Source organism: Pipistrellus kuhlii, unplaced genomic scaffold, assembly GCF_014108245.1.
Source record: "Pipistrellus kuhlii isolate mPipKuh1 unplaced genomic scaffold, mPipKuh1.p scaffold_m20_p_5, whole genome shotgun sequence".
Lineage (NCBI taxonomy): Eukaryota > Metazoa > Chordata > Mammalia > Chiroptera > Vespertilionidae > Pipistrellus > Pipistrellus kuhlii.
The window spans coordinates 24,186,921-24,212,588 of NW_023425551.1; the positions used below are offsets into that span (position 1 = coordinate 24,186,921).

The 25,668-nt window shown below is 35.7% G+C and overlaps 1 protein-coding gene across 1 annotated transcript in view; it reads left to right on the forward strand.

Moving 5' to 3' along the window:
* Positions 1-25,668, forward strand: part of UTRN (utrophin) — a 341,169-nt gene that overhangs the window by 205,085 nt on the left and 110,416 nt on the right. Inside the window, 2 exon segments of the mRNA XM_045572887.1 lie at positions 17,002-17,174; positions 25,230-25,386. Coding sequence (XP_045428843.1) covers positions 17,002-17,174; positions 25,230-25,386 — 330 coding nt within the window.

Here is a 25,668-nt window from a genome sequence, read left to right on the forward strand (position 1 = left end):
ACTATCAATGAATTTTTGTTGAAACTCATCATGACCAATTAATAACATAGTGCTACTATGTCTTTCTGCATAAGAATAGTTGAGTGTTTGCTTAAGTGTCACAGAATCATTTTACAAAGAAAAATCAAGGTCCAGACAAGGGTTGGAGTGTCTTTTTCTGGGTCAAGCAGTTAGGTAACTGCTATAAATGTAATCACAACCCAAGATTATTAGTCTTCTTTATTTATCCCATGAAAAATATCACAGGACTGGGTATAATTATATCGATGAGTTCTTATATAATATCAGTTATTACTTTCTCATATGATTGAACAGGTTCTATATATCTTTTTATACTATTATAATAGTAATATGATCTGATTCATAATTTCTAATAAGAATATTATATTTTAATGGTTTAATTCTTAACATTCTGAGCTATAATCTTTTCTATAAAAATTTATACTATTGGTTGTAAGATAATGAAGAGGCATTAAAAAAAATGCCACAAGTAAAAAGGAACCACTAATAGCTCTAAAAGTGGGAATAGAGATGCGGTAGAATGAGTTAAGGAATATTATGTTTCAAAATATTTTGTAGCAACCTTTAGTTTACACTTAAGTTTTCTAAGTTAGTTTCATATTTTTAATATTATGTAGTCAGTAGCATTCTTAAATAACATGCATTGTGCTTTGAATCCACTTAGTAATGATAGATAATTAGATTTACTAATGTACACATTACCAACATTAAGTCTAACGATCAAGATGGGTGTTAATAATTTTGGTAAAAGTGGCAATGTAATTGAAAAAAAAGGATCAACTTTATTTTATAGATCTTTAATTAATTATAAAGGTAACTCTAAAATAGTATTTTAAAAAGGTTCTGTGCAATAGTAATATCACTTGGATGTAGCCTCCCAAGATTATGATTTTGATGTCAGTACAGATTTTATATGCATACCAGTAAATACTAGATTTGGTCTTACTTTTCAAAAGCTCTGTTACTACATCCATCCCATATTTTAATTTTAAAGTTAAAACATCTGGACCAGCCGGCGTGGCTCAGTGGTTGAGTGTCAACCTGTGAACCAGGAGGTTTTGGTTTGATTCCCTGTCAGGGCACATGCCAGAGTTGTGAGCCTCATCCCCAATGTGGGGCATGCAGGAGACAGCCAATCAGTTATCCTCTCTCTTCAGTGATGTTTCTATCTCTCTCCCTCTCCCTTCATTTCAGAAATAAAAACAAAACAAAACAAAACACACATACAAAAACAAACATCTGCCAGAACAATTTCTAGATTTAAATTGTGCTTTAAATTCCTTGGTTTACAATATTTAATATAAAACTCCTCCTACTATTCGATTTAGTCCTAAATAATAACGTACTCAGTCTTGGTGTCTGGTGGTTGCTTAGCCTGTAGTGGCACATCTCCTTCAGTATTTTATTAGAGTAACCTTCATAGCACATCCAGCATGCCTTCTGAGCCATGACAAGCAGGACAAGGTCCATGGTGTTTTCTCTCACTACTGTGACTTAGGCCCATGAACAGAAGTGCTGTTGGTACTGCAGTGTCTCTTGAGCTGTTGAGTAGACCCTGGCACTCTCCCTCTCCAAGCTCACTCAGCCCATCTTGAGTGATGAAGCCACACTTCCATTGCTTGACAAAATCAGGCTAGATATTCTTTTCTGTATGTGTGTACTAATTTTATAAACATTGCAGAAAATTCATGCCATTTAATGTCACAGTTTTAGATGAAAATAGCATTACTGACTTCCTTGGAATGAGAATGACTTAAATTATCCATTGCCTATTTAGACACAGCTATTATTTAAATAAATTGGAGTGACTAGTTATAGAGTAACTTACGGGAACAAAAAGGCTTTGTCCCTATCTCCTTTGGAAAAGTTTACCATTGACCAGCCCACTGTGCTGAAGGCGTGTTTCTGTGAAGGGCTGATTTATTGGAATGTCAGACCATCTGGCACTTCACAACTTCTGAGTCTTTCAGAGACAAAAATGATTGTCTCCGGTGGGACTTACCTCAAATCTAATGATGCCACCATTTTGGGGAATAGATATCTACCTAGAAAGAGAAATGTGTTTTACCTGGGAATTTTCCATCTGTTAATTGATTTGTGTGGAATATGTACCATGTTCCTGTGATAAAATTTTCACACAGTATAAAAGACTTCAAGTGTCCCATTCTAGACACAAGGATCTCCAGTGCATCTCTCAAGGGTAACCATCTTTTTCTTCTTACATATCTCTTCAGAAATATTATTTGTATCCTGTATATGCATCTATGTCAATATCCCCCTTTTGGGCACATACATGCATACATACATACATATATACTAGCGATTATTTCTTATCAGCATATAGCCACCTTATCCCTCTTTTCCATAGCTGAACAGCATTCCATTGTGTGGATCTGCTATAATTTACAGTTACCTATTAATGGACATTTAGATTCTTTTCAGCTTTTTGCTGTCAAACAGAACCTATTGAAGCATCTTTGTCCCTATGTTTCTACAAATGTTTGCAAATTAAATTCCTAGAGATAGAATTTCTAACACAAATGTTATATGAATTTTAATGTTTGATGAATATTGCTAAGTTATTTCTGTTCCAAAATTTGGCAGATTTTTAAAAGTCAACTCTGCTGCTTCTTATAATCTCCAGAAAATATAATGGCTTGACTTAATTCTGTCAAACCTAGGCATTCTTCCCTCTGTAATCAGCCTACTGATTTTATTATGTCCCGCACAATAACATTGTGTTCACTGTCTAGAGAATACTTTATCCAAAACTTTTTGGAAAGAAACAAGAGTAATCACAGAACCTATTGCTCAGACTAAAGCAAACGAGAGAAGTGAGATAAAGGTACAGAAAGTATATATTAGTAAAGTTACAATGGTCTATGACTTTTGGGGAGCCATATTTGTTAAATGTAAGTGGTTCATGTGTAAGTGTATTGATTGGTTATTGATGAGATTAGTGAAGGTGAATCATAAAGTGGGGAAGAAGGTTAGGTTGTGATTTCGCTGAGAATTCTAATTTGGATGCTAAGCAGGCAGATGGCAGGAACATGGGTCAGAACAGAAGCAGTAAGTTAGCTCTGACTGGTTTGCATCAGAAAAGCTGGTATTACACACAGACACAATTTGTAATTTAATGTTGGCTTTAATTTCTCAAAATCTGGGATCTGAAGAAAGGTGGAACGATCCTTTAGAAACCTCTTAAGAAACTTCTCCAGAGCCCTGTGGGTACCCCACAGGCTTGAGCCATCAGCAGACATCTGGAATTGTGAGGCTTGGCCATCTGCGATGGTTTCACTCTTGTCTCATGCTGCATATTTCTTAGGAAGGATATGGTTTTTAAACATTAACTTGTCTTGGCCTTATTTTTAGTAGCCTAATAAAGAGCTCTCTGAATCATTAAATATTTAGAAGGTTGCTGAACACTGACCCCTGCACCTGGTTGGCTAATTCAGAAGTAGATCAATTGGGGTTTCTCTTCCTCAATCCTATCCACTCCCTTTAGAAGAAAAAGCTCTTTGTGCCTTTAAAATGTCTGGTTAGAATCTTCTGGCTATAGATTCTAGAAACACAGAAAGTGTTGAATTTTTTCCTTATGAGTTATAATTTCTATTTCCCCACTGCCACCTGTATAGTTATCAAACTAGATGACATTGTTGAAGAGAAGAGCTTTAAAAATAATTCTTTGTGTCCAAAGCATATTATCTGAGCTTCCTGGGATAAAAGCAGAGTTCCGCCTTTCATCAAGGGGCTCAGGCCTCCATTTCAGATTGAACCTCCTGCCCTTTAGGGCTGTATATTACTTTAAATAGCTACCAGCTGACAGACTTTGTTGCTAGCTGATGTCAACTAGAAAGCTGTAATGTATTGAGTATTCTCCCTTAACAGAACCACAACAGCAGTAGACAATGCATTTGAAATCACAGATCATGACTAGGGCCTTGAAGCTATTTTATTTTCAAATTATAAATGCTGATTTAGAAACCTTATGAAAGGGAGAATTATGCATATTCCTTTTAAAGCCATTATAACCTGGATTCTCCCTGGAGTCAGAATGGGATCATAACCAGTAAAAATTTCTACCCATGCCTGAAGGGCTTCATTGTGAATAACGCCATGATGTACCAATTTATTTGTAATCACCTATTGACCTCCATATGCTTCGCCTTAGAGGTCCCCTAGAAGTTTTTACTTCTCCCTTTTTTCCTTCTCTTTTCTTTCCTCCATAATGACCAATATAAAGATAAAATTGTTTGGTTTTCCATAGAAAACATACTTCATCTTTACAGCTTTTAAAAATTTGAGTAGCAGGAAGGGTACTTTAAGATCCACCATATGGGTGACATTGGTTATCTTTCAACAGAGCATTTAGATGGCTCTTTTTGCTTGTGTTTGAGTGAACCCTAAATTAATGTTCTGTTGCCTCAATGAAATTGCTAAATAAGGAAGCCATTTTTAGCCAATTAGATGACATATAGTTTTTAATAATAAACAGTTTTAAAAGTAGCCTAGTTTTTTTTTTAAAGTTTATGCTAAAGCCATATGGATATATAGCTCTCTTCATTTGGGACATGGAGTGTGGTTTTTACTATGTCATTTAGATTTAGATTTTATTGATTCCATTGTTGAGTATTTCTGTGCTGTTTGGCAGTTCTGTAACCTTCATTGTCTTGTGGATCTAGGTGTCTGTGTTTGAGACACAGATTATTTTCTAGAGAATTTCAGATACTCGATGTTGTATGGATTATGCTAGGGTCTGTTGTAGGGATTATATTTATTCCACCTCTTGAAGATTAGTGCCTAATTTATTTATTTACATACTAGTGTGGACTTGCAAGATGTCACCTTCTTCAAATTGTATCATTCAGCTTATTGTCTCTCTGGTGATGTATTGCTCTCACTGAAAGCCTCTGTTTGTTGTTTGTTTGTTTGTTTATTTTAATGATTACAGGATTATAGGAGATAATGAATCAAAGAGGTGTTTGGTTAAAAAAAGAAGAGGCTATGGAGATATTAACATATCACCAAGATTATATTTTGTATACAGAGTTTCATAGAAAATATACTTACTTATAGGAATCAAACACAAATATATGGTAAAATGAGCTCAGTTATTAAGGCAATTTATTTACATTTTATAAGTCTCACTTGTAATAAGTCACTAAGTCATCAAGGAGCACAGTAATGTAGAATAATACATTAAATATGTAGCTAATGGAATTTTGTAGCATATCTTTGGATTTGTGCATAAATAATCTGATTGTCTTTGACACTTTAAAAATCACATTTTAGTTGCTTTCCAGTGTTTTAGTGAGTGTATAGTTACCCTGCTATTCAAATTAGGTGAGAACTAAAAACAAATTTTTGGATGGTTCCATAAAGATCCACTAAATAACGCTCCCCTCAACCCCCTTTCCTTTTAAAGAGTGTGCATCATATCTAGGTTCATCAGTATCTTAGTTCTTGATAGTTTATAACTGTAAGTAAGGGAGCTTTATTTTGCATTCTCTTTTCTGCCTGACCTGAGGGTATCAGTTCTGAGAAATGGGTATGGGGCATTTGCCTGAGATGTCAGGGAAGCTGCTAGCTGGTAAGGGGCAGTGACTTCTGGATACTTCCCTCTAGAATTCCATGTGACAACATACTCCTCCATCTTTCCTTATCTTGTTTTTGTCCCATCTAGAACACAGGTACCCATCATGTGATAAAAATTCTCTTGCTCTTATCTTTTGGGAAGACTCCCTCAAAAAGTCAGCCTTGTATCAAGGCTTTAAGATATTAGTAGCTCTAATAATGGCCTATCGTTCTTATCTTGATGTCAGAGCCCTGTAAACCTAAGAGTCTACTTTAGAGAAAGACTAGGGTAGTAGTCTCTGTTGTTTCACAGCTTTTGTTTAATTCAGTCTTGGGATATGTGCTGGAGGGGATTGCGTGTTTGCACAAGTCTCCAGATCGCAGTCATTCAGCACCCTGGGTGGTAGCTGGAAGTTTGCCCAGCTGAGAAAGATTGTTCTTTTCCTCTCTCTCCCTCGTTTATTTATTTTTATTTTTTGTGGTGCTGGTGCTGGTGCTGGTGGTTCTTTCTGTTTTGTATTTATATAAAGAGTTTATTTGTTGCTGCTGAAAGATCTCCGCATGTGGCCCCAGAGCCCTCACTGACTGGGTCAGCTTGGTCAGTTTCTGTATGTTTCTTTACTCACCGGTCTTCATGCTGATGTCAATGTTTTTGTTGTTGTTGTTGTTGTTAACCCAAAGTTCACAGATTGTTTTTACGTATAAATTTCTGGGTTATCATTCATTGACAACACTCGTTTCTGAAGTTAACAGTGTCTGTGTATAAATCTGAATTGGGCACTTGGAGGTGGAACACATTCTGCTAGAAATCCCATAAAGCCAGTGTGCCCCTGGGGGCATGTTGAGTTTTATGAATAAATGATGAAAATATTTTAAAAGCTTGTTAAATGTTGGATAGTTCCGCATATGTAAAACACATGCTATTTGAACACTGATATGAAAATAAGTTGGGAATTAAATGGAAAGAAAAATGGTGTGCAAATCCAAAAAGTAGTAATTGTATTGTATACTGTTCCCTGGCAAGTTTTCGTTCTTTCCTTTGTTAGTGGAAACTCTATCTGTATATGATTAAATAAATGCTAACAATTTTGATATTTGAGTAATTCAAATGGCCTTTTAGGAGATACATATTGTAACTTTTTTGCTCCATGCCCTCATGCAGAATAAACTTAGTTATATTAAGATTAACTTTCCATTTGTGATGGTGTCACTTTTAAAAGCATTATATGTTTATAACAAAACTGCACACAGCTAGAGAAATATGTTTCATATGGGCACATCTGATGCACTTAACCTTTTATTGGTATATTAAATATCTATGTAATCCATGATGTCCAAAGAGCATATCATTTGGATTGAGCATTTTCCTTTAAAGCTATTATACAACTTTGCGGGAGACAGGGTTTCTCTGGGTCCCAGTAATAACAGTTTAAAAGTAACTGGCATTACTCACATTTGGAATAGTTTCACTTAAGTTTTATTTCACAAACAAGTGAATTCCCCACATGAAAACAAGTCTGAATGGCTCTTTGAGTCATCAATGAGATCAAAGGAACTTTCCTTTATTTTCCCCATCATTGTACTCTTAAAACCTTTTCAGAAATCATCCAATTGATCACTCATATTTTGTTTTGTGCCTTGTATTGTCTTGTACACCTACCAGCCCTTTTGTTTTCCTGGGTGGGCTCCAAATTGGAATAGGAATCCTGGGATCCATTCAGGATCCACACCATTTGAGAGCAAGTTCTGCGTTTTGGAGCAGGGAGACCTACAGGAAGTGGGAGTGCGCTTCACTTCAAACTGTGTGAGGGGTGGTGGAAGGGAGGATGCTGATTAAAATAATAAACAACTGCTGGAAAGAGCAGTGGATTACCCCACCACTGTCAGATCGGCCAGGGATGCTGTTGGGGCTGGCTGCCCTGGCTCCCCTGCCACAAACTCTGCAAATGATCCCCTGTCAGGAGATCCACTGCTGGAACTTTTCTTGGGACAGATAGAACAACTTTCCATCGGCTTGGTTTTGCTGCACTGACAGCATCCCTTAGGCATAGCCTGACCTAGGGAAATGGACTGAAACTAGCTTGTTGGTTACCATAGCAACGCAGGCTGCCAGTGTCTGGGAGAGTGCAAACCGGTGGCCTCTTGTCCGGTGTTTGGGTGTTTCTTCAGACAAGAGTACACTCCTTGCTGTTCGAACTCTACATACGACATGCTCTTTGAAAACTGGCTCTTTACCCAGGATTTTTTTTTCTTTCTTTTTCTTTCTGAAACCAGTCTGAATGGAGGAAGTTGGTAATACTTGGCTCTCTCTCTCCTTTTTTTCTTTTTCTTTTTTTTTTCCCCCTGCCTTCTCTCAAGCAAGTTTCCAGGATATAGCTTCTTTTTTGCTGTGTGTAATTGAGACCAAATTCTAAGCTGGGGCCCAGGAGAGACCAGTTGTGGGCTGCAGGTCATTAGTGAGGTGAGCAACAGGGAATCCTGGGCTTCCCAGAGCCAAAGGAGAGCATGCCAGCCTCGTGGAACACAGCTCCCAGGAATTGTAGAAGCAGGTCTATTCCTTGCGAATTCCAAAGTCCATGAAAGAACGGACCCTCGCTGGGGTGGCTAACATGTCCCAGCGCAAGCTGCTGCTGCTCATGGACCATAGCTCAAGGGCAAGGCTTGTAAAGGATTTTACAAAGGGTTTTAAAGTATAGCCAGAAAAGATACGGCCTGTGGAAATCGAATGCTGTTGTCTGAAGGAAGTTTGCCGGAAAGATGTAAACTCCAAGGGCTATTGGACGATGATTGGTCTGAACTTCAGCTTACGGGAACTGCTGACAAGATTTGAAAAGGTATGCAGAAGGCGACTTCATGAATGTGCTGCTTCCATTCTGCCTTTTCTTGCCTTTCCTTTTTACTCTACATTTAGATGGCATATATCCTGTTGACCTGATGATTTAATGTAATTTCTGAGGCATCCTTGGTTTGATAGCCTGGTAAAAACTTTTCTGTTTCCACTAAAGAGCAAATTAGCAGTTCTTTCCTGGTGCCTGTCAGTTTCAGAGTTCCACATCAGAAGAGATCTTTTGTGCTCAAGACACTGGTAATTTAACTGAAAGTTATTTAGGAGGAGAAAAAAGAAAAAAAGAACAGCAACAACACTGAGTTTTCCTGCCACAGTCTGACTTCATCAGGCATGGGTTCTGTTTTCCTTACCCTCAGGTTTATCTCCCTGCAGTGGCCCAGCCCTGCCTTCCCCACCCTTTTTTCCCCTGAAGATTCAGTTTTGAGTTGGGAGAAGATGCCTCCCCATGACGATGGTGCATCTGATCTTAAACCTCTTTCCTTTTTTTCCTGTGTGTCTTTTTTAAACACAAAGTGCTTGCATGCACCGTGGAGATTGAATGCTTGGATCATTAGTTTTGCATTTAGTTCTTTTTTCCATAGGAAAGCTCTTGGCACACTCTGGGATTCAGTCTAGCCTGCCAAATGCTACCTTACATTTATAGTTAAACAAAACAGAAAGCCTCAATGTGTGGCTCATGGGCTCCTGCCTGACTTAGGCTTTGGAAGCCAAGCACCTATCTTCTTTCCACTTCCAGCCTTTAAAGAAAAGGAAAAAGAGGCGAGGGACTCATTATGTGCATAAATCAATTACTTATCAGTGGTTAAAGATGTGCTCAGTGGTTTTTCACCATGAATACTCGGTGTCCATTGCAAGTACAAATATAAGCAAGACTGTATGGAGTCATTGAAGGAATCAATGGGCTTTTTCTTATAAAACTACAGTTGCCAGAAGAGAAAAGGCATAAAACCAAGCCATTTGAAAACTTTGAAAGCTTTTCCAAAACAGCTGCAGTGATTGCTTGCCTCATGATGGTAGAAAGTGTATGGGCAGAATGTAGAGAAAGAAGACTGTAACTTCTGGTTGGATGCACCCACCTCCCCTGTCTCTCCCCACAACCCCAACTGTGGAAGGAAGGATTGTAGCACTGGGTGCACTTTGACCTCTCACTTTAATATGCTGTTAAGCACCTAAATTCCTGAGAGCAAAGAATGGTTCCCAGTCTACTTGTTCACCATTTAAAAGGGGTGGAGGAGGGAGAGAATCTCTTCTTTATGGCAGCTAGTAACAGCAGGTGACAAACTTTATGGCCATAAAGAGGTCTGTTGGGTTGGTTTGCATGGGATTGTCTGTTTCTTCCTTAAAAGGCATAGGGTATATGTTACATGAATAATTCATTACTTAGAACCCCAAGAGAGGCAGTAATTGTGGGCAGCAGTTGGACTTTTGTATTGTAATTGCTGCTGATAGTCTTAAAAGCTCAGGTCAGATACCAGAGGTTAGAAACCTGCCTCTGCCTTTTGGCCATTTTATTGACAAAAGTGACAAGTTCTGGTCATGTGAATATGCTTCCTCTTTTTAAAGGCAAAGCTTTAGTGCCTGCATACTTCTTATTCTTATTTTAGTCATTGTATTGACAGTGAAAGTAGTCTGCTGGCTTATTCCTATCAAAGGCTTGATTTGGGAGTTTTTTTTTTTTTGTTTTTTTTTTTGAGACAAAGAGCCAATTTAGAGCAACCATCCTGCTGCAATTCACAGCCTGAAGTTCTCCTCACGTTTATTTTTGTGTTAGACGCCGCTATGAAAGTCTACGTGAAACTCAATCTTTTTGCCATATTTCATTTGTAAGAAGTTGTCAAACATGAATGAATTTTTCTTCAACTCAAGTATTAAAAAGAAAATTTTTTGTGTATTTTCACAAAAACCATCTCATATATTTAGCCCTCGCTACATTGATTCATGGCCAGGAAAGCTGGTATCTTAGAAAGGTGCCAGTGCCTCACATCTCTCAGATTCAAATGCCTGCCTTCCCCCATTCTGAGAGCAGTAATGCCATTTCTAGAGAAAGGCATTGAGAATGGGAAACTTGCATGAGAGAAGGCAGAAGAGAGAGAGAGCCAAATATTATTGCTGTCATGCAAAAGCCACATGATACCTTCAGAAGCTGAATAATAGTCCTGTCTCTTCCTATATTAGTGATCTGCTTCTAAAGAGAATCCTCACCTCAGTGATTTCATACTTTTCTCTTCACATCAGCAGTTGTAATTGTTCAGTAAGATGTGCAGGTTGTTATAGCATAAAGGTAATTTGGCTGCATTCTTAAAGCCATTTCAGGCTTTAAGAAAACGAGGGTCCAAGGTTGGGACAATGTTGGGTCTTCCAATGATGGTTAATCTGCAAAGCTGTAAACTGGTCAAACATCAGAAACCCCAGAAGACAGCAGACCTTTACCCTAACTTCTAGATAGCAGTTTCTTTGTGAGGTAAATTCTGGTCACCATTATTTAATTTTAGAGAAATCCAGTGGTGGTGTGATTTATATTGAGTATTTTTTCATAAATGAATATTGACACATGATTGAGATCCAACTTCATTCTCTAGTCCGAAAATGTGTGATGCACAGATTGTGATTTGATAGCATAGATAGGAAGAGCAAGTTGCACTTTAATCTCCTTGCATCAGAATTGGCAATGCTGGGAGTCCTTGAGGTCCAGGAGTCAGGAAATGTTCTCTACTGTTTCCTCAAGATGACAGCTCACCAAGGATCAGGAAATCCCAACTGATGGGAACCATGTGTACCCAGAGTGGTCCTAAAGGGGAAGTTGAGACAGACTTCTCACCAGAAGAGGATGACCTTGTGACAAGATGTACCTGCCAAGCAAGCAGGTCCTAGTTACCTAACCAAGTGGTGAGGGTGAGCATTAAACGGTGTATCCAGGTGACTATCTGAAGAGTTGACTTGACTCAGAAAGCCGGACCACCAACACGCCTCTCTGAAATCTAGCCTATGAGTTGGTTTATTGCCATCTGACTTGAACGAATTGTTTCTGTTTGAAACTACTTCATAAAGGAAGTATCTGATGGCTTTGGTGGCTGTTAATATACTGTCATATTTCAGCCATTGGCATTGTGTACAGTCCCATTAATTCAGTAGTCAAAGAAGATAGAGTAATGGACAATTTTAGCTCAGTAACATTTTGAGTGACTCTTGCTTTTTATTAATTTATGCAGTTCTGCTACTAGATGATAAATGATAATGGTGGTTCTTGAAGGGTGTGTATGTGTGTGTCTGAATTTGAATCTCTTGTTGTGAAAAGATGCTTCCCATAGTGACAACACAGAGAGAAACCACTCAGTACAAAATTTCTTTTATGGCATTTACCTCCTTTATGATGACTAACTTAAAATTATGCTTTGAGCCAAAACCGGTTTGGCTCAGTGGATAGAGCATCAACCTGTGGACTGAAAGGTCCCAGGTTCGATTCTGGTCAAGGGCATGTACCCTGGTTGCGGGCACATCCCCAGTAGGGGGTGTGCAAGGGGCAACTGATCCATGTTTCTCTCTCATCGATGTTTCTAACTCTCTATCCCTCTCTCTTCCTCTCTGTAAAAAAAAAAATTCAATAAAATATATATATTTTTTAAATTATACTTTGAAGCTATATTTTACTGCTCAACTTGTAATATTTAAATGTGTCCTTGTAAATACAGTAAGTTTCCAATTTCAAGGTTGGTTCATTCATTCATTCATTCATTCATTCATTCAGTGTATAGTAAATATTTGTGAAGTGGCACTGGGCTGAGTTCGGGGATAGAGTTGAGAACAGGGAGACTTCCCCTCATTGAGCTTCTAGCCTGGTGGGAGGACTCAGACATTAAATAAGAAAGTTTTTTTTAGTACAGGTAGGTGATTTAGTAAAGTAGAGAGTTATAAGAATACAGGTAGCCCCAATTTAATTGGACTGTGGTGAAGTCTTTCCTGAAGAAATTACATTTAAGCTGGGACTTAAGAGATGAATTTAAAATAAGGAAATCACTGAGATTGTGTGTGTGTGTGTGTGTGTGTGTGTGTGTGTGTGTGAAGAAATTGAGAGCTTTCTGGGCAATAAGAACTCTTTTCCACACGTGAGGCATAAAGGAGTGGATGCTCCACAAATGTAGATTTAAAAATTTAACATGAAAATTCCTTGACTAGGTTTTCAAGCCTGTTCAGTTTTGAATGTACTATCTGGTTTTGATAATGAAGGTGGGGCAATAGTTTGGCCACATGAAACATTTAATAACTTGTGTTTGTATGCACCTTGGAAGGAAAGCTGCTGTATTTTAATTCACTAGGATTTTTAGTGTGTTTTAGTAACAATTGTTATAGAGTCAAGAATTTGGAACTTTTTGCTGTGAAAACTATTTTTGTCAATAGCAGTGTTTGCTATGCTGGAATTTAAAATGCCATTTGTTTATTTATTGATTCTTTGTCATTGTAAGTTGGCTTGTTCAAATTATCTTGAAAGTGCAGTTAATTGTGAGCTTGTTCCACTTAGTTCTTTAAATTTTTTTCTGCTCTGTTGTCTAACATATATTTATAATCACAGGAAATGGGAAAAACATTACTGGTATTGATTTCTTAATAAATGCTGCTGCAGACCAAGCGGCAGTTTCATAATTCTTAATAGAGTAGTTAAAACCAATGAGATTAATTGTTGAAAGAAAACGTAGCTTATCAATTATTGATCGGATAATCCATTGAAGTAAATAAATTAATTTTAATTATAAATTGACTAATGAACTGCAATAACTTACCAGCAGCCTTAGAAACTGTCTCAACATATATTTACATATCACTAATGACCCTTGATGATATTATCTGGCTGTTGTATTATTTTTTAGATAATACCTATTTTTTTTTTTTAATGTTATAACTTCTCCTTTTCAAAACCTAAAACTTTGGCCATAATCCTGCTGACTACTGATCATCAGTCCTTAAATGCCTCTGAAGTCCTGATCATCAGTCCTTAACTGCCTCTGAAGTCCGGTCTTATTCTGCAAGGAATAGAGGACTTCCTTTCCCTGAATGGTTAGCGTTGTTGATCTAGCCTGCACTTTGGGATACAGTAGGAAAGTTGTTGCTGACCTTACTTCTTCACCTTCAGGAAAGGGGTCAGGGCTCCTTCAGGGAAAACATTGCTATGTTCATGTAGGGTCAGGTAAATATGCCATGCAAAAATAAACCAAAGTTATGTCAACAAGGCCCAGAGAGGATGAATTCATTCTAGCACCAATGTAGTTGTTGAAGTCTTTCTGGTGCTACTCTGTAAATCTGTTTCCTGTTGGAGGAGGGTTCAAACAGTCCTTTTTATCATAATCTAAATAAATAGTTTTGCATACATAATTAGGGCCTCTAGTTGATTAGAGAACATTATAAAGAAGTAAAATGTATGTGATATACATTATAAGGTGTTCGCTTATAATATGTCTATGGGTTGTATCATTAAAGATATAGCCAGTTAAGGGCAAAATTGGTATTAAAATGTCAATGATTAAAGAAGTAAGCAAATAAATCAATGTTTTCCTTTATTTGTAAAATTGTTTTGTCCTGGGGAGTGGGTGTTGTATTTAGAAAGACTGTTGATCATTGAGCTGATGTGAGCTTTTGTAACTGTCTTCTAGAAGATTCTTCAGAAAGAATGCATTTAGGCTTTTAATGGTGCTTTGACTTAGAGAAAAACATGTAGTTCTTTAATTCTAACCCTCTGTTTACATTGTTTGAGAATAGGTTTCAAGCCTCATAAGTGAATCTTTAAAATATTTATTCTGCTCTCAAGTGTTAGTTTAATGGCTTGGATACCTTGCTGTGGCCCCTCTGTGCACATGACTGGCTTATGTTAAATGATTGGAAGAACATTGCTTTGTGCTTCTAGCTGAATTGCATTCCCATTACTAATTATCAGTAACCATTTTGTGCTGGGTAATGTTCAGAAAGGCTTTCAGGGTTCAGAGGTAAGTCTTTCTAGAGCAAGTCTCCCAGCTGAGCAGTGAGAGTAAACCCTCTTTCTTGGAAACTTTAATTTACTTTAGCATTTGAAACTACATCAGGGTCATAATCTGACAGCCTCCCATGCTGGTGTCTTGATTTTAAAGCCATTGAATCATTGCACAGTGATCTGTGAAGGAGCATGATTCATTAATTGCTAGTTATTCTAAATTTCCAGCGAAAAGCTTAGGCAGGACTTTGCAATGCAGGCTTCTAAATAATTTTAAGTTTCCCTTGTGAAAAAATTTTAAATGAAGACATTAAACAAAATTATTACTATATTCCATTATAATTCTTTAGTTATCAGATTTTTTTTTGTGGGGCTAGAGTGGCTAATATGCCAGTCAGTCAAGGTGAACTTATTCATACTTTTTTTCATGCATTATGCATCTATCCATCTGTTATCTATCTATCTATCTATCTATCTATCTATCTATCTATCTATATCTATCTACCTACCTACCTACCTACCTACCTATCTACCTATGTGTTATCTCTAGTTTAGGCTCAGAGACTGTGAAGGATACAGAGGACATAATAAGATGGTTTTTCTGCCTTTAGGTGCTGTTGATATCTTTATCCAAGTAAATATGGCATCAGATGTTAAATTTAAAAAAACACACACAATGTTTGCTGATTTCCTTTTCTTTGATCACTTTCTGGATGGGATGTTGATTTTCTTTCTAACTTTTGATGAACACCAAGATTATCATTGATCCTCTTATACAGAGATTATGCTCTTTTGACTTATTGCTTACATTTTTTAATACAATAAAAATGTAATAAGCAATAAGTGTGTGCAATGACATAGAAATACATATTCTGATTTAAACACAAACTTTAAAATTAACAAAATATATAGTTTTGCATCCTCCATTTTTAAACTTGATTAGTGTATCACCAATAATGTGTTATAATAGTTTCCACTTTTTCCCAGTTTTATTGAGAAATAATTGACATACATCTTTGTATAAGTTTAAGGTATACAGAATCATGGTTTGATTTACAGATATTGTGAAATGATTACCACAGTGGGTTAAGCTAACATCAATCTTCTTATACAGATACAATAAAAAGAAAGGAAAAAGTTGTCTTGTGATGAGAACTGTTAGGATTTACTCTCTTAGGTTTTCTGTATGTCATGTAACAATGTGAACTGTAGCCATCATGCTGTATAGTACTTATAACTGGAAACTTGTATCCTTTGATTCTCTTCCTCCAATTTCTCCTCTCCCCACTCTCACCTTTGGTAATGGCAAAAAGCCTGATTTCTTTTTCTCTGAGTTTGTTTTAGATTACACATGAGATTGTACAGTATGTGTCTTTCTCTGTCTGACTTCTTTCACTTAGAATAATGCCTTCAGGGTCTATCCATGTGGTCACAAATGGTAGGATTTACTCTTTTTTTTTTTTATGGCTAGAAAACATATATATATCACAACTACTTTATCCATCCCTCCACTGCTGGACACCTAGCTTTTATCCTTGTCTTGGCTATTATAAATAATGTTGCTATGAGCAGATAATGTATTTGAATTAGTGTTTTCATATCTTTTGGATATATTTCCAGAAGTGGAAGTGCTTGATAGTTTCCACTTTTTTTCAGTTTTAAAACAACTGATGTGATAGATGTGTTTATACATAAATATTCCTAGAATACATAATTGCAACAGGTTTTTAAAGAGATATATTTTTATTGAGTTCAGAGATGAAGGGAGAGGGAGAGATAGAAAGATCCAAAATGAGATAGAATATTTGATTGGCTGCTTCCTGCATGCCCCCCACTGGGGATTGAGCCTGCAACCTGGTCCTGTGCCCTGACTGGGAATTGAACCATGACCTCCTGGTTCATAGGTTGATACTCCACTACTGTGCCATGCTGGCCAGGCAATTTCAACAGTTTTAAGGCTTTTGATACATATTACCAAAATACTTCTTCAAAGTCTTTTAACAAATTTTTATTATTAATTTATAATATTTTTTTATTTTATTTAAACTATACTAAAAGTTACTTTATAAAAATAAACAGAATATTATCTATTTAATAGGAGAAATATTACTTTACAATTAGTTTTTATTTCTTAATCAGGACATTTTTATGAAAGTGTTCTTTAAAAATTATAGAAATAAACGTTATTCGATTAAAAGAATAAACAATTAATAAATTTGTCTAAATGTGAAAAACCAGCAATTAAAATGATGTAATATCTAACAAACTTTGTAAAACTTCATATTTTGAGGGGAATTTTACTTGTGTATAAAGGGGATAAATAATTTGATTGAATTGGACTAGCTAATACATGAAATTAAGATTATAATATATTTTATTCTTAGAACTTGGAAATCAAGGTATTGAAGATTTAAAGATTATTACTTTTAATGTAAGAATTGTGGAATCACTATAATTTGTTATTTAAGATGACATTAACTATTTTTCTTTTAAAAATACACCTCATCTATGAAGTACAAAAAGTTAAAACTCTGTTTAGCAATCTTGAGTAATGTTGACACTAATACTTAACATTGCGTTGTCTCTGCTTTTCCATCTTTAGGACATTCAGGCGGAAATTGATGCCCACAATGACATATTTAAAAGTATTGATGGAAACAGGCAGAAGATGGTAAAGGCACTAGGAAATTCCGAAGAAGCTACGATGCTTCAGCATCGACTTGATGATATGAACCAAAGATGGAATGACTTGAAAGCAAAATCTGCTAGTATCAGGTCAGAATAATCAATGTCAGATACAACTAATGGGGAAGGGGGTTTCATGACTTTTGTATTGTAAGTCAGAGAACCAGCTATTTCCCCAGAAATACCCTAAGATTTAAATGCAAAGACTATTTTTTTAAAGTCCTAGTTTTAGTTCCATCTATGTCCCCTGCCCTTTGCCAACTGTTCTTGATTATTCACAAAGTTGCATATATTCAACCTGATGATACCAATTATAATGTTACCAACACCTGATAATTTTTGTTTACTTTAGCCAAGAACTATTTTAGGATCCTTGCAAACATTACTTTTTTCAGTACTCAAAAAATTCTAGTAAGGTCAGTAGTAAAATTCTATCTTCATATGAGGAAACAGGCTTAATGATTGTGAGGAACTTGCCAAGAATTTGAACTAACAAGTGCCAAGCCAGGATTTGAATCTAGATCTTTTGGACTCTTGGCAATGAACATGTTTTGCCTCATCATGCTATTTGTATATCCCATTTGAAGATGTTTTAGAGAAATTAAATATTGCTTATGGACACTAAAGTGAAAAATTGATGATTCATGTCTGCATTTGAAGAGAGCAAAATTAAATAAAGATGAATTTGAGGACCAGAATGCTGACTAGTAAAGGACCTTGAGAAAATACTTCTGTGACAAGTATTAAATGTTATTGAGAGTCATGAATATTTTAGAACTATTTTTAATAGATGGTGAATATAAGTTTAGAATAAACTGAGATCATGTTACTGAGCATACATCCAAAAGCAAATGTTAAGGAAAGACCAAGATCTTGCACCTGATCTCATTCCTTTAAAAAAAAATTATATATATATATATATATATATATATAGTTGATTTCATAGAGGAAGGGAGGGGAGAGAGAAATAGAAATATCAACGATGAGAGAAAAACCATTGATTGGTTGCTTCCTGCACACCCCATACTGGGGATCAAGCCCACAGCCCTGGCATGTTCCCTGACCAGGAATCTAACCGTAATCTCCTATTTCATAAGGATACACTAACCATTGTGTAACACCGGCCTGGCTTTCCGCTCATTCCTTTAAAGCAAGGTCTACCCTTAACACTGACTTCTCTTGCGAACAAAATATTCTCTGCCTTTAATATTTCTGTAAGCTCTTCTACCACTTTTCTTTATAATTGAAAGCTGGCGTTCCCCTTAATTGCCTGGTTTACTTAAATTTAATTTAAGTTTAATGTGTCCATTTTCCTCACCTGGCAGCCATTGGGAACCAAACAATCAGAATGTCAGCCAAAGACTTCTAGTATGGCACCCGCGGAACAGCTGGTGGCAGGGAGAGGTGGCAGCCTCTTCACTGCGTCCAAAGCATTGCTTCTCCATCTGTCAACAACTTCTCCTTAGAAGGGAATACAGCCACTAGTCCACCCTCTCACCAGCTAATTGCTTCCTCCTGATTTGCTAGGCACTCTCTTATTTTCCTCATTAATTTAAGCATCTGACCTCCCTTTAATTTTCCATCTTATCTTCATTTGTCATTTTTGGTGTGGCTATTGATAATTTTTTACTTTTTCACTGCCAAGTGTCTGTATTTACTTTATCTATAAAAATCTTTATCCCTAGTCTGTTTCAAGTCCCATAGCCTTGGCCCTACCTATCAGTTCATGACTCGTGTCATCTTAGCGTTCCTGAGACACTCGATCTTCAAGAGACCAAGGGCAGATGTTCTCCAGAGCACATGTATTATTTTACTACATTCCACCTGCCCATGTGCATTTCAATGCCACTGTTTGTCATGCTAGTTAGAGAAGAGCACTCTGTTGTATAAAAATCCTAATTACTTACCATCTCATCGGTAAATCAACTCTCCTCACATTAAAGTTATGGGTCTGATGAACTGGGTATCTTCTTTCATTACCTTATTATATACCAGGACCACCTCTATACTATTATCCAACTTTATAGTTTTGTCCTATATATATAATTAATCTATGATATTACAACTAGTAGATTTTTAAAAAAAAATACACACACATTTTCTAATGTTTTCAACTTTTGAATTCTTAGCTTTCTTTTTATTTTCCTTCTTCCTCATATTTAGTTGCTTAAACTCTTCCTCTTTTCAAACTCATCAATCCTATTACCCAGTTTGGATTCCATCATAAGCCACTTCAATGATGTCAGGATATTAAATTTCCTCTCCCCACTTGATTTTCCATCTACTTTTAAATATTTGACATTCTGATGATCACATCCTCTCTTTTGCCTGCTCTTGATTCTAATTACTTAGTGTTGCACTAGAAAGTAAAAAATAACATTTCTTTACTTTGAGCCTTTCTACTTAGAATTGGTATTGTGGTGCCGACTGGTTTTCTGTCATAGGCACCACCATGCCTATTTTAAAAAAGACTTTGATTCCGCTTTAGCTCCCACACTCCCTCTCTGCAGGTGGTCTTGTTTCATTTTCTGAGAGTGAGGTCATCTGATAAATGCCCCTTCTGTGTGTTCTGAATTTTAAATTGTGTTTTAATTGTGATAAAGTTAATATTGTCATAGTAGGGGGGCATTTGCTCTAATTTTTCATAATTTTATTAAAAAAATATCTCCCAAAGATCACAATAACAGTTAATATTTATTAAACATCCATGTGCCAGACCTACATTAAGTGCTTTACAGACATTACCTCCTTGGACCATACTGTGGTCATTGGAACTATGTAATAATATTTGGCTCAATATCTTGGTAAATATCTTAAATATTATTTTTATAATCTTTTTGGATGACTGAGATTAAACTTTTTAAATACTGATATCCAAGGTACCCAATATTCTTTTGTGCTAAAAACCAACACATTAATGAATTGAAACTTCAGCTAGGATATAGGCTCTTAGGAATATTTGACAATATTTTTTCAAAAATGTGAATAGCAAATATACTAATAAATTCAGTAATGGGAATGACATGGTTTAAATTTTTATATTACATTTATTTAATTTAGGGTTATGTTAATTAAATATCTACTTAACAGCTTAGTGATGTTTAATATAGGTCCTTATTAACATATGGTTTCAAAGGCCAGTGAAATTGTCAAATCTAATGAAAACAGAGTTCAAAGACAAAATTCTATCATCCTATTCTTTTATGAGCCTCTTAAAAATTCAGGGCATCTTTTAAAAAGCTGTTAGAGAATATTAACCTTTAACATTGTCATTATATCTAATGTTACCGCATTTTACAATGTCACTGACTCCACTTTTAATCTCAGGGAGCTGATTTTGCTACGCATGTTGTAAAATACTAAAACTTCCTTTTCTCAAGTCTAATAGAGGAAGGGTCTTCTGCTCTCTTCTTCCTTTCTCTCTGGTTCAGTGCTGGGCCCTATACTGGCCGCAGCGATGGAAGTGTTCTACATCAGCATTCTTCAGTAAGGCAACCAGTAGCCACATGTGGCATGTTGAGCACTTGAAACATAGCTATGCAACTGATGAACTGATTTCAAATTTTACTTAACTGAAATTTAATTGAAATAGCCACATGTTGCTGGTGGCTATCATATTGGAAGCCCAGGTCTACTGTTCCTTCAGCACACTGAATTCTGAGGACTTCACTTTTTTCCCCCCCTAATGAGTCTTCATTCTCTTTCTGGCAGCAGGAATACACCTCTTCTAATGTTACTATTTTTTTTGTGTGTTTTTTTTTGTACTAACAAAAAAAGGTATTTTCTTTTATTATAATTTATAATCTATGGGTGGTACTGTAAACAAAAAATAAATTTGTTTTTTTGTGAGAATGCCAAATTGGACATCTGATTCCATAGTCCTCACACAATAGGGGACAGTATGTCTTTGCTCCTCTTAGGTTGGGTCATCTAGTCTCTGGTAGACCTGCTTTCCAGGTGTCTACAAGTCTATCTGGGAAAGAGCTTGGGCTTATGTTTGTATTCCACAGTCTCACTAGAGCTTCCTGAGCATGTTTCTTCTTTCTCCCAGCCATAGTTCTCCCAGCAGGTTCCCTGCTTCAGCGTGCTTTTGGATTACTTTTCTTGCTCCTCACTTGACCCTTGAAGTTTCTATTTTTGAAGCAGTGTAGTAACTGTTAGCAGAGTGGTTGATGCATAAATGTTTGTATTGAATAAATGAAAAAAAAATATTTTAATAAATGCCCCTCCTTACAAAATTTCCTTTCTTTTTCATATCTGTATACTGGGAGAATGACTAAAAACTTAATCAAAATAACAATGAAAAGAAGAAGCATCTGATGATTTAAAATAAGTATTAATACATCACTTCCTCCTCCTCCCCCATCATTTTTCTTTCTTGGATGTAAAGTACAGCAGTGGGAATAAATCAGAAATATTGTAATATCTATGTAGGTGTCAGAAGGGTGCTAGACTTATGGGCGCGGGGGGGGGGGTGTCACTTCTAGTTACTAGTATATAAGTTACTAGTATATAAATACCAATATAATATTTAATGTTAACTGTATTTAAAAAATAAAAATATTAAAAATAAAGTAAATAACAGATACTTTCTACTACAGGGTATCCCAAAAAAGTATACACATTTTGAATAATTTATTAATTCCAATACGTTAAATCTGATCAGAAAAAAAAAAAATCAATTGAGCTATCAGCTGTTAAAGTGTGCATATATTTTTCGGGACAACTTGTATACCTAAATAATTATTATTTTTATGAATCTTTGCCTTCTAAAAACTTTTTGCATATTTTTACAAATAATTTGTCATATACAAATGTTTAGTCAGCTATACATTAAATTATTCACTCTAAAATGAGGGAATTTTTATAAAGTATATTATTTAGTAGACATCATCCTAGGTTGATAAATACTTTCATCCCATGTTAAGTGACCAAAAAATGAACTGAAGCAGGTGAGAGTGAGTCAATTATCTATAATATAAGTGTCCACAGATATGTGTCAAATAAAAAAATGTTTTAAGTGAAGATTCTGAAAACATGATTGATGACTGCTTCTAAAGTTTCAGGGGAATGTAAGCTTTAAAATGTTTAGAGTCAAATTGAGAAAGTGCAATTAACATCATACACAAATTTAAGAATTCTTCTTGCAAAGCATACAATCCATTGCCCAAGAAAGAGCTTTCATCTTATAAGATGAAAGAATTAAATTGAAACTAGAACACTGAAGGCTACTACGGAAGCGTGCATTTATTTGGACATATGGTAGTAATCCACTAAACACAGTTATAGTCCATTGGAGAATAACCAAAACAGATTTTTCAAGCAAAGATTCTGCCAGTTCAGGTTGCTTTATTACTATGGAAAAAGAAGGATGCAAAAAAGTACATATACTAATGTTGACTTTTTAAATTTCAAAGTCACTTTAGTATCTCTTTTATAAAAGTTCTTCAGGTGCTGAGTGCCATAGATTTCTATGATCAATTTTACTCTTTCTATTCAGTCAGAAGAGTTAGTTGCATTGAAAAAGGCATTGGCATGCTCTTGAATACAATGAATGTATAACTGGAAATCAAAGGAATGTCTGGCTTATCATTGATTAAAGAGTTAACTACAGACATTGAAGATGCAGGATCAGATAATCTAAAATAAGAGGTCAGGGCATGTGCACACACGTTTTGCATACAGAGAGTATCAAACACTTCTTGGTTTCCGAAGGACCTCTGCTTTCTACTCTGATTTCTAATGGTCTTCTAAAAAAACATTTATACTTAAAAATACTGGCAAGAAATTGCATCAGGTCAGTCAAATGTACTTACAGCAAAATACTTTTTAACTGACAGAGAGGTTTTCAGTTAATGTAATTGAAATGATTTACTTCTGCTCTGTGACTAGTCAGGTCATTATTTATCAGGGATAGGTAATTACATATTTGGTCTAAAATTAATCAATAGGAACACAGAAAAGCTGGCACTGGAGCAGCATTGGAATTCATTAAAGAACAATTTTATACAACATAAGGAATATAGTAGTCAATAGTGTTGTAATAACTATGTATGGTGTCAGATGGGCAGTAGGCCTGTCAGATTGATGACTTTGTAAGGTATATACATTTCTAAGCACTATGTTTTACATCTGAAACTAATATAATAATGTATGTCAACTATAATTGAAAACTAATTAAAAAATAAATATGAAAAAGAGGCAACTCAAAGAAAGGAACAATTTTGTAAAGTGAAGTCAATTATAGCACCTATGGAATGAATAGAAAAGGTTGTAAATGCAAGAGAATAAAATAATTCTTTAAAAAATTTTTTTTAAATTGATTTTAGAGAGGAAAGAAGAGGGAGAGAGAGAGATAGAAACATCAGTGATAAGAGAGAATCATTGATTGGCTGCCTCCTCTAAGTCCCCCACTGGGGATTGAGCCCATAACTTGGGCATGACCAGAATCGAACCTGGGACCTTTTAGTTCACAGGTTGACGCTCTATTCATTGAGTCAAACTGGCTAGGGCTAAAATGAAATTTTTAATCATACAGTTCTAAAAGAACTATAAAATACTGTAAACTTCCTTTTGTATTTAATTTTTATTATTATTTTATACCTAGCTCTTTTGAATAAAACATATATTTTTAATTCTTTTCTATTAGCCAGTAGACAACGAAGCTAAAAATAGATCATAGGACAGTCGGCCTTTTGTATGTGACTGAATGCTGGTTCATACTATTTTAGAGAAATTTTTAAACAATAATATTGGCTGATGGACTATGGTCATGCTTTTATGAACTGGAGATGAGCTAGAGATCAGTAACTTATAGTTCTGAAAAGATTACGAACTTTTTAAACAAAGAAAATATATTGTTGATCTATTTCTGGGAGTACCATCTAATTTGATCAATGGGGAAATAGCTGTTTGAATGATCTAGAACAGAAAATTCAGCTTTAAGACAGAGCCTCAAGTAGATCAGATGTCCAAAACAGAAGTCGCTGGTGGGTTTGAGGGACAGCAGTGGCTGTGTCTAGATCTCTCAGTAAAAAAGCAATCTAGTAGAAGGGGAAATCCTAATACCGATGTCAAGGTGAGGATTGCTGTCTGAGAGGATATGAAACCTGATCAACAGAAGTTTCTTGCACCTGGAGTTGCCCCAAATCCTTAGTCTTTGCAAACTGCCGCGGAACAAGGTTTACGTTTGTCTCTTTCAGCCTTGTCCCCTTTGACCTGAAAGGTCAAGGTAATTCCATTTCACACAGATTGGCTCGTAAATCCACATTCACAGTCTGTCCACTGGGGTGAAGCAGGAGTGACTAAATGCTGATATCTCTAGTCTCTGCAGTTGTTTCTGATGGATCTGTTTTTTTTTCAAATCCAGCCATGTGCTGTGGGCTGGAGACTGGATACGTTTTCTCCAAGTCCTTTACAGGAACAACGAGCAAATTTGTTCTCTGTCTGCATTTCTGCTTTCAAAGGCCTTGGCTGTTATTGGAGCCTTCATCACATAAAAATGTATTTCCTAAACCTGGTTTCCTGATTGTGAAGTTCATAATTTAAGTATCTGAATGTACTCTTCTGTGTAGTTTTCATTGGTAAGAAAAGTAACATGGGCCTATTGTAAATATTGTTATAAAATTTCATAAAAAGTAGGTGTTTACTGTGTTCTTACTAGTAACCACAGGTGGTATACATCCTTCTAAAAGTTTTTTTTTATACATATCATTTATTTTTTCTCTATCCTCTCTTCATGTACATAGATGAAATGAGAAAATATTATTCTGAACGTGCATATATACTTCACATAAACTACTGAAACTTGGTATAGAATGTTATGCACATTCTTCTTGAAAGCTCAGGTTTATGCTTTCATGGTATGGAGGTGGATGTTATAATTTTGATAGATAGTACCAATGTGTACTCTGAATTCAAAATAACTTTCTTACAGGGAAATTATATCTATAATATATATCATTAAGAAACATGGTCAATAGTATTATAATAACTATAATTTTACTAGGGTTTTTTTTTTTTTTTGCTTCTTTCTTAGACATTAACATTAGTCGGTCACACAAGATTATCAGGCTAAGAGAAAGTATATACTTTTTTTGGATGCAATTCAAACATCTAAATGTGGTGAGCATTATCTCTCAACAGGGCCCATTTGGAGGCCAGTGCTGAGAAATGGACCAGGTTGCTGATGTCTCTAGAGGAACTGATCAAATGGCTGAATATGAAAGTTGAAGAGCTTAAACAACAAATGCCTATCGGAGGGGATGTTCCAGCCTTACAGCTCCAATATGATCATTGTAAAGTAAGTTGACCACATAAGGTGGGTATCTTTTAAAATTAATTTAGATTTTGGTGAGATAAATACTCAAAATAAAATTCTAGATAAATATCAGTTGAACCAAGTATCACAGATTCCCCCCACCTCCACTTCTAAATTTCAATATTTATACATTTATTTTAAATTGTATTAATTGATTCCATTCATTTCAAATTAATTTTTCTCTTCATATTTAGTTAAATAAGAAGAGAAAAATGTAATGTTTAAAAAAAAACCTTACATCTAAAACATAATATTGCTCTTAGG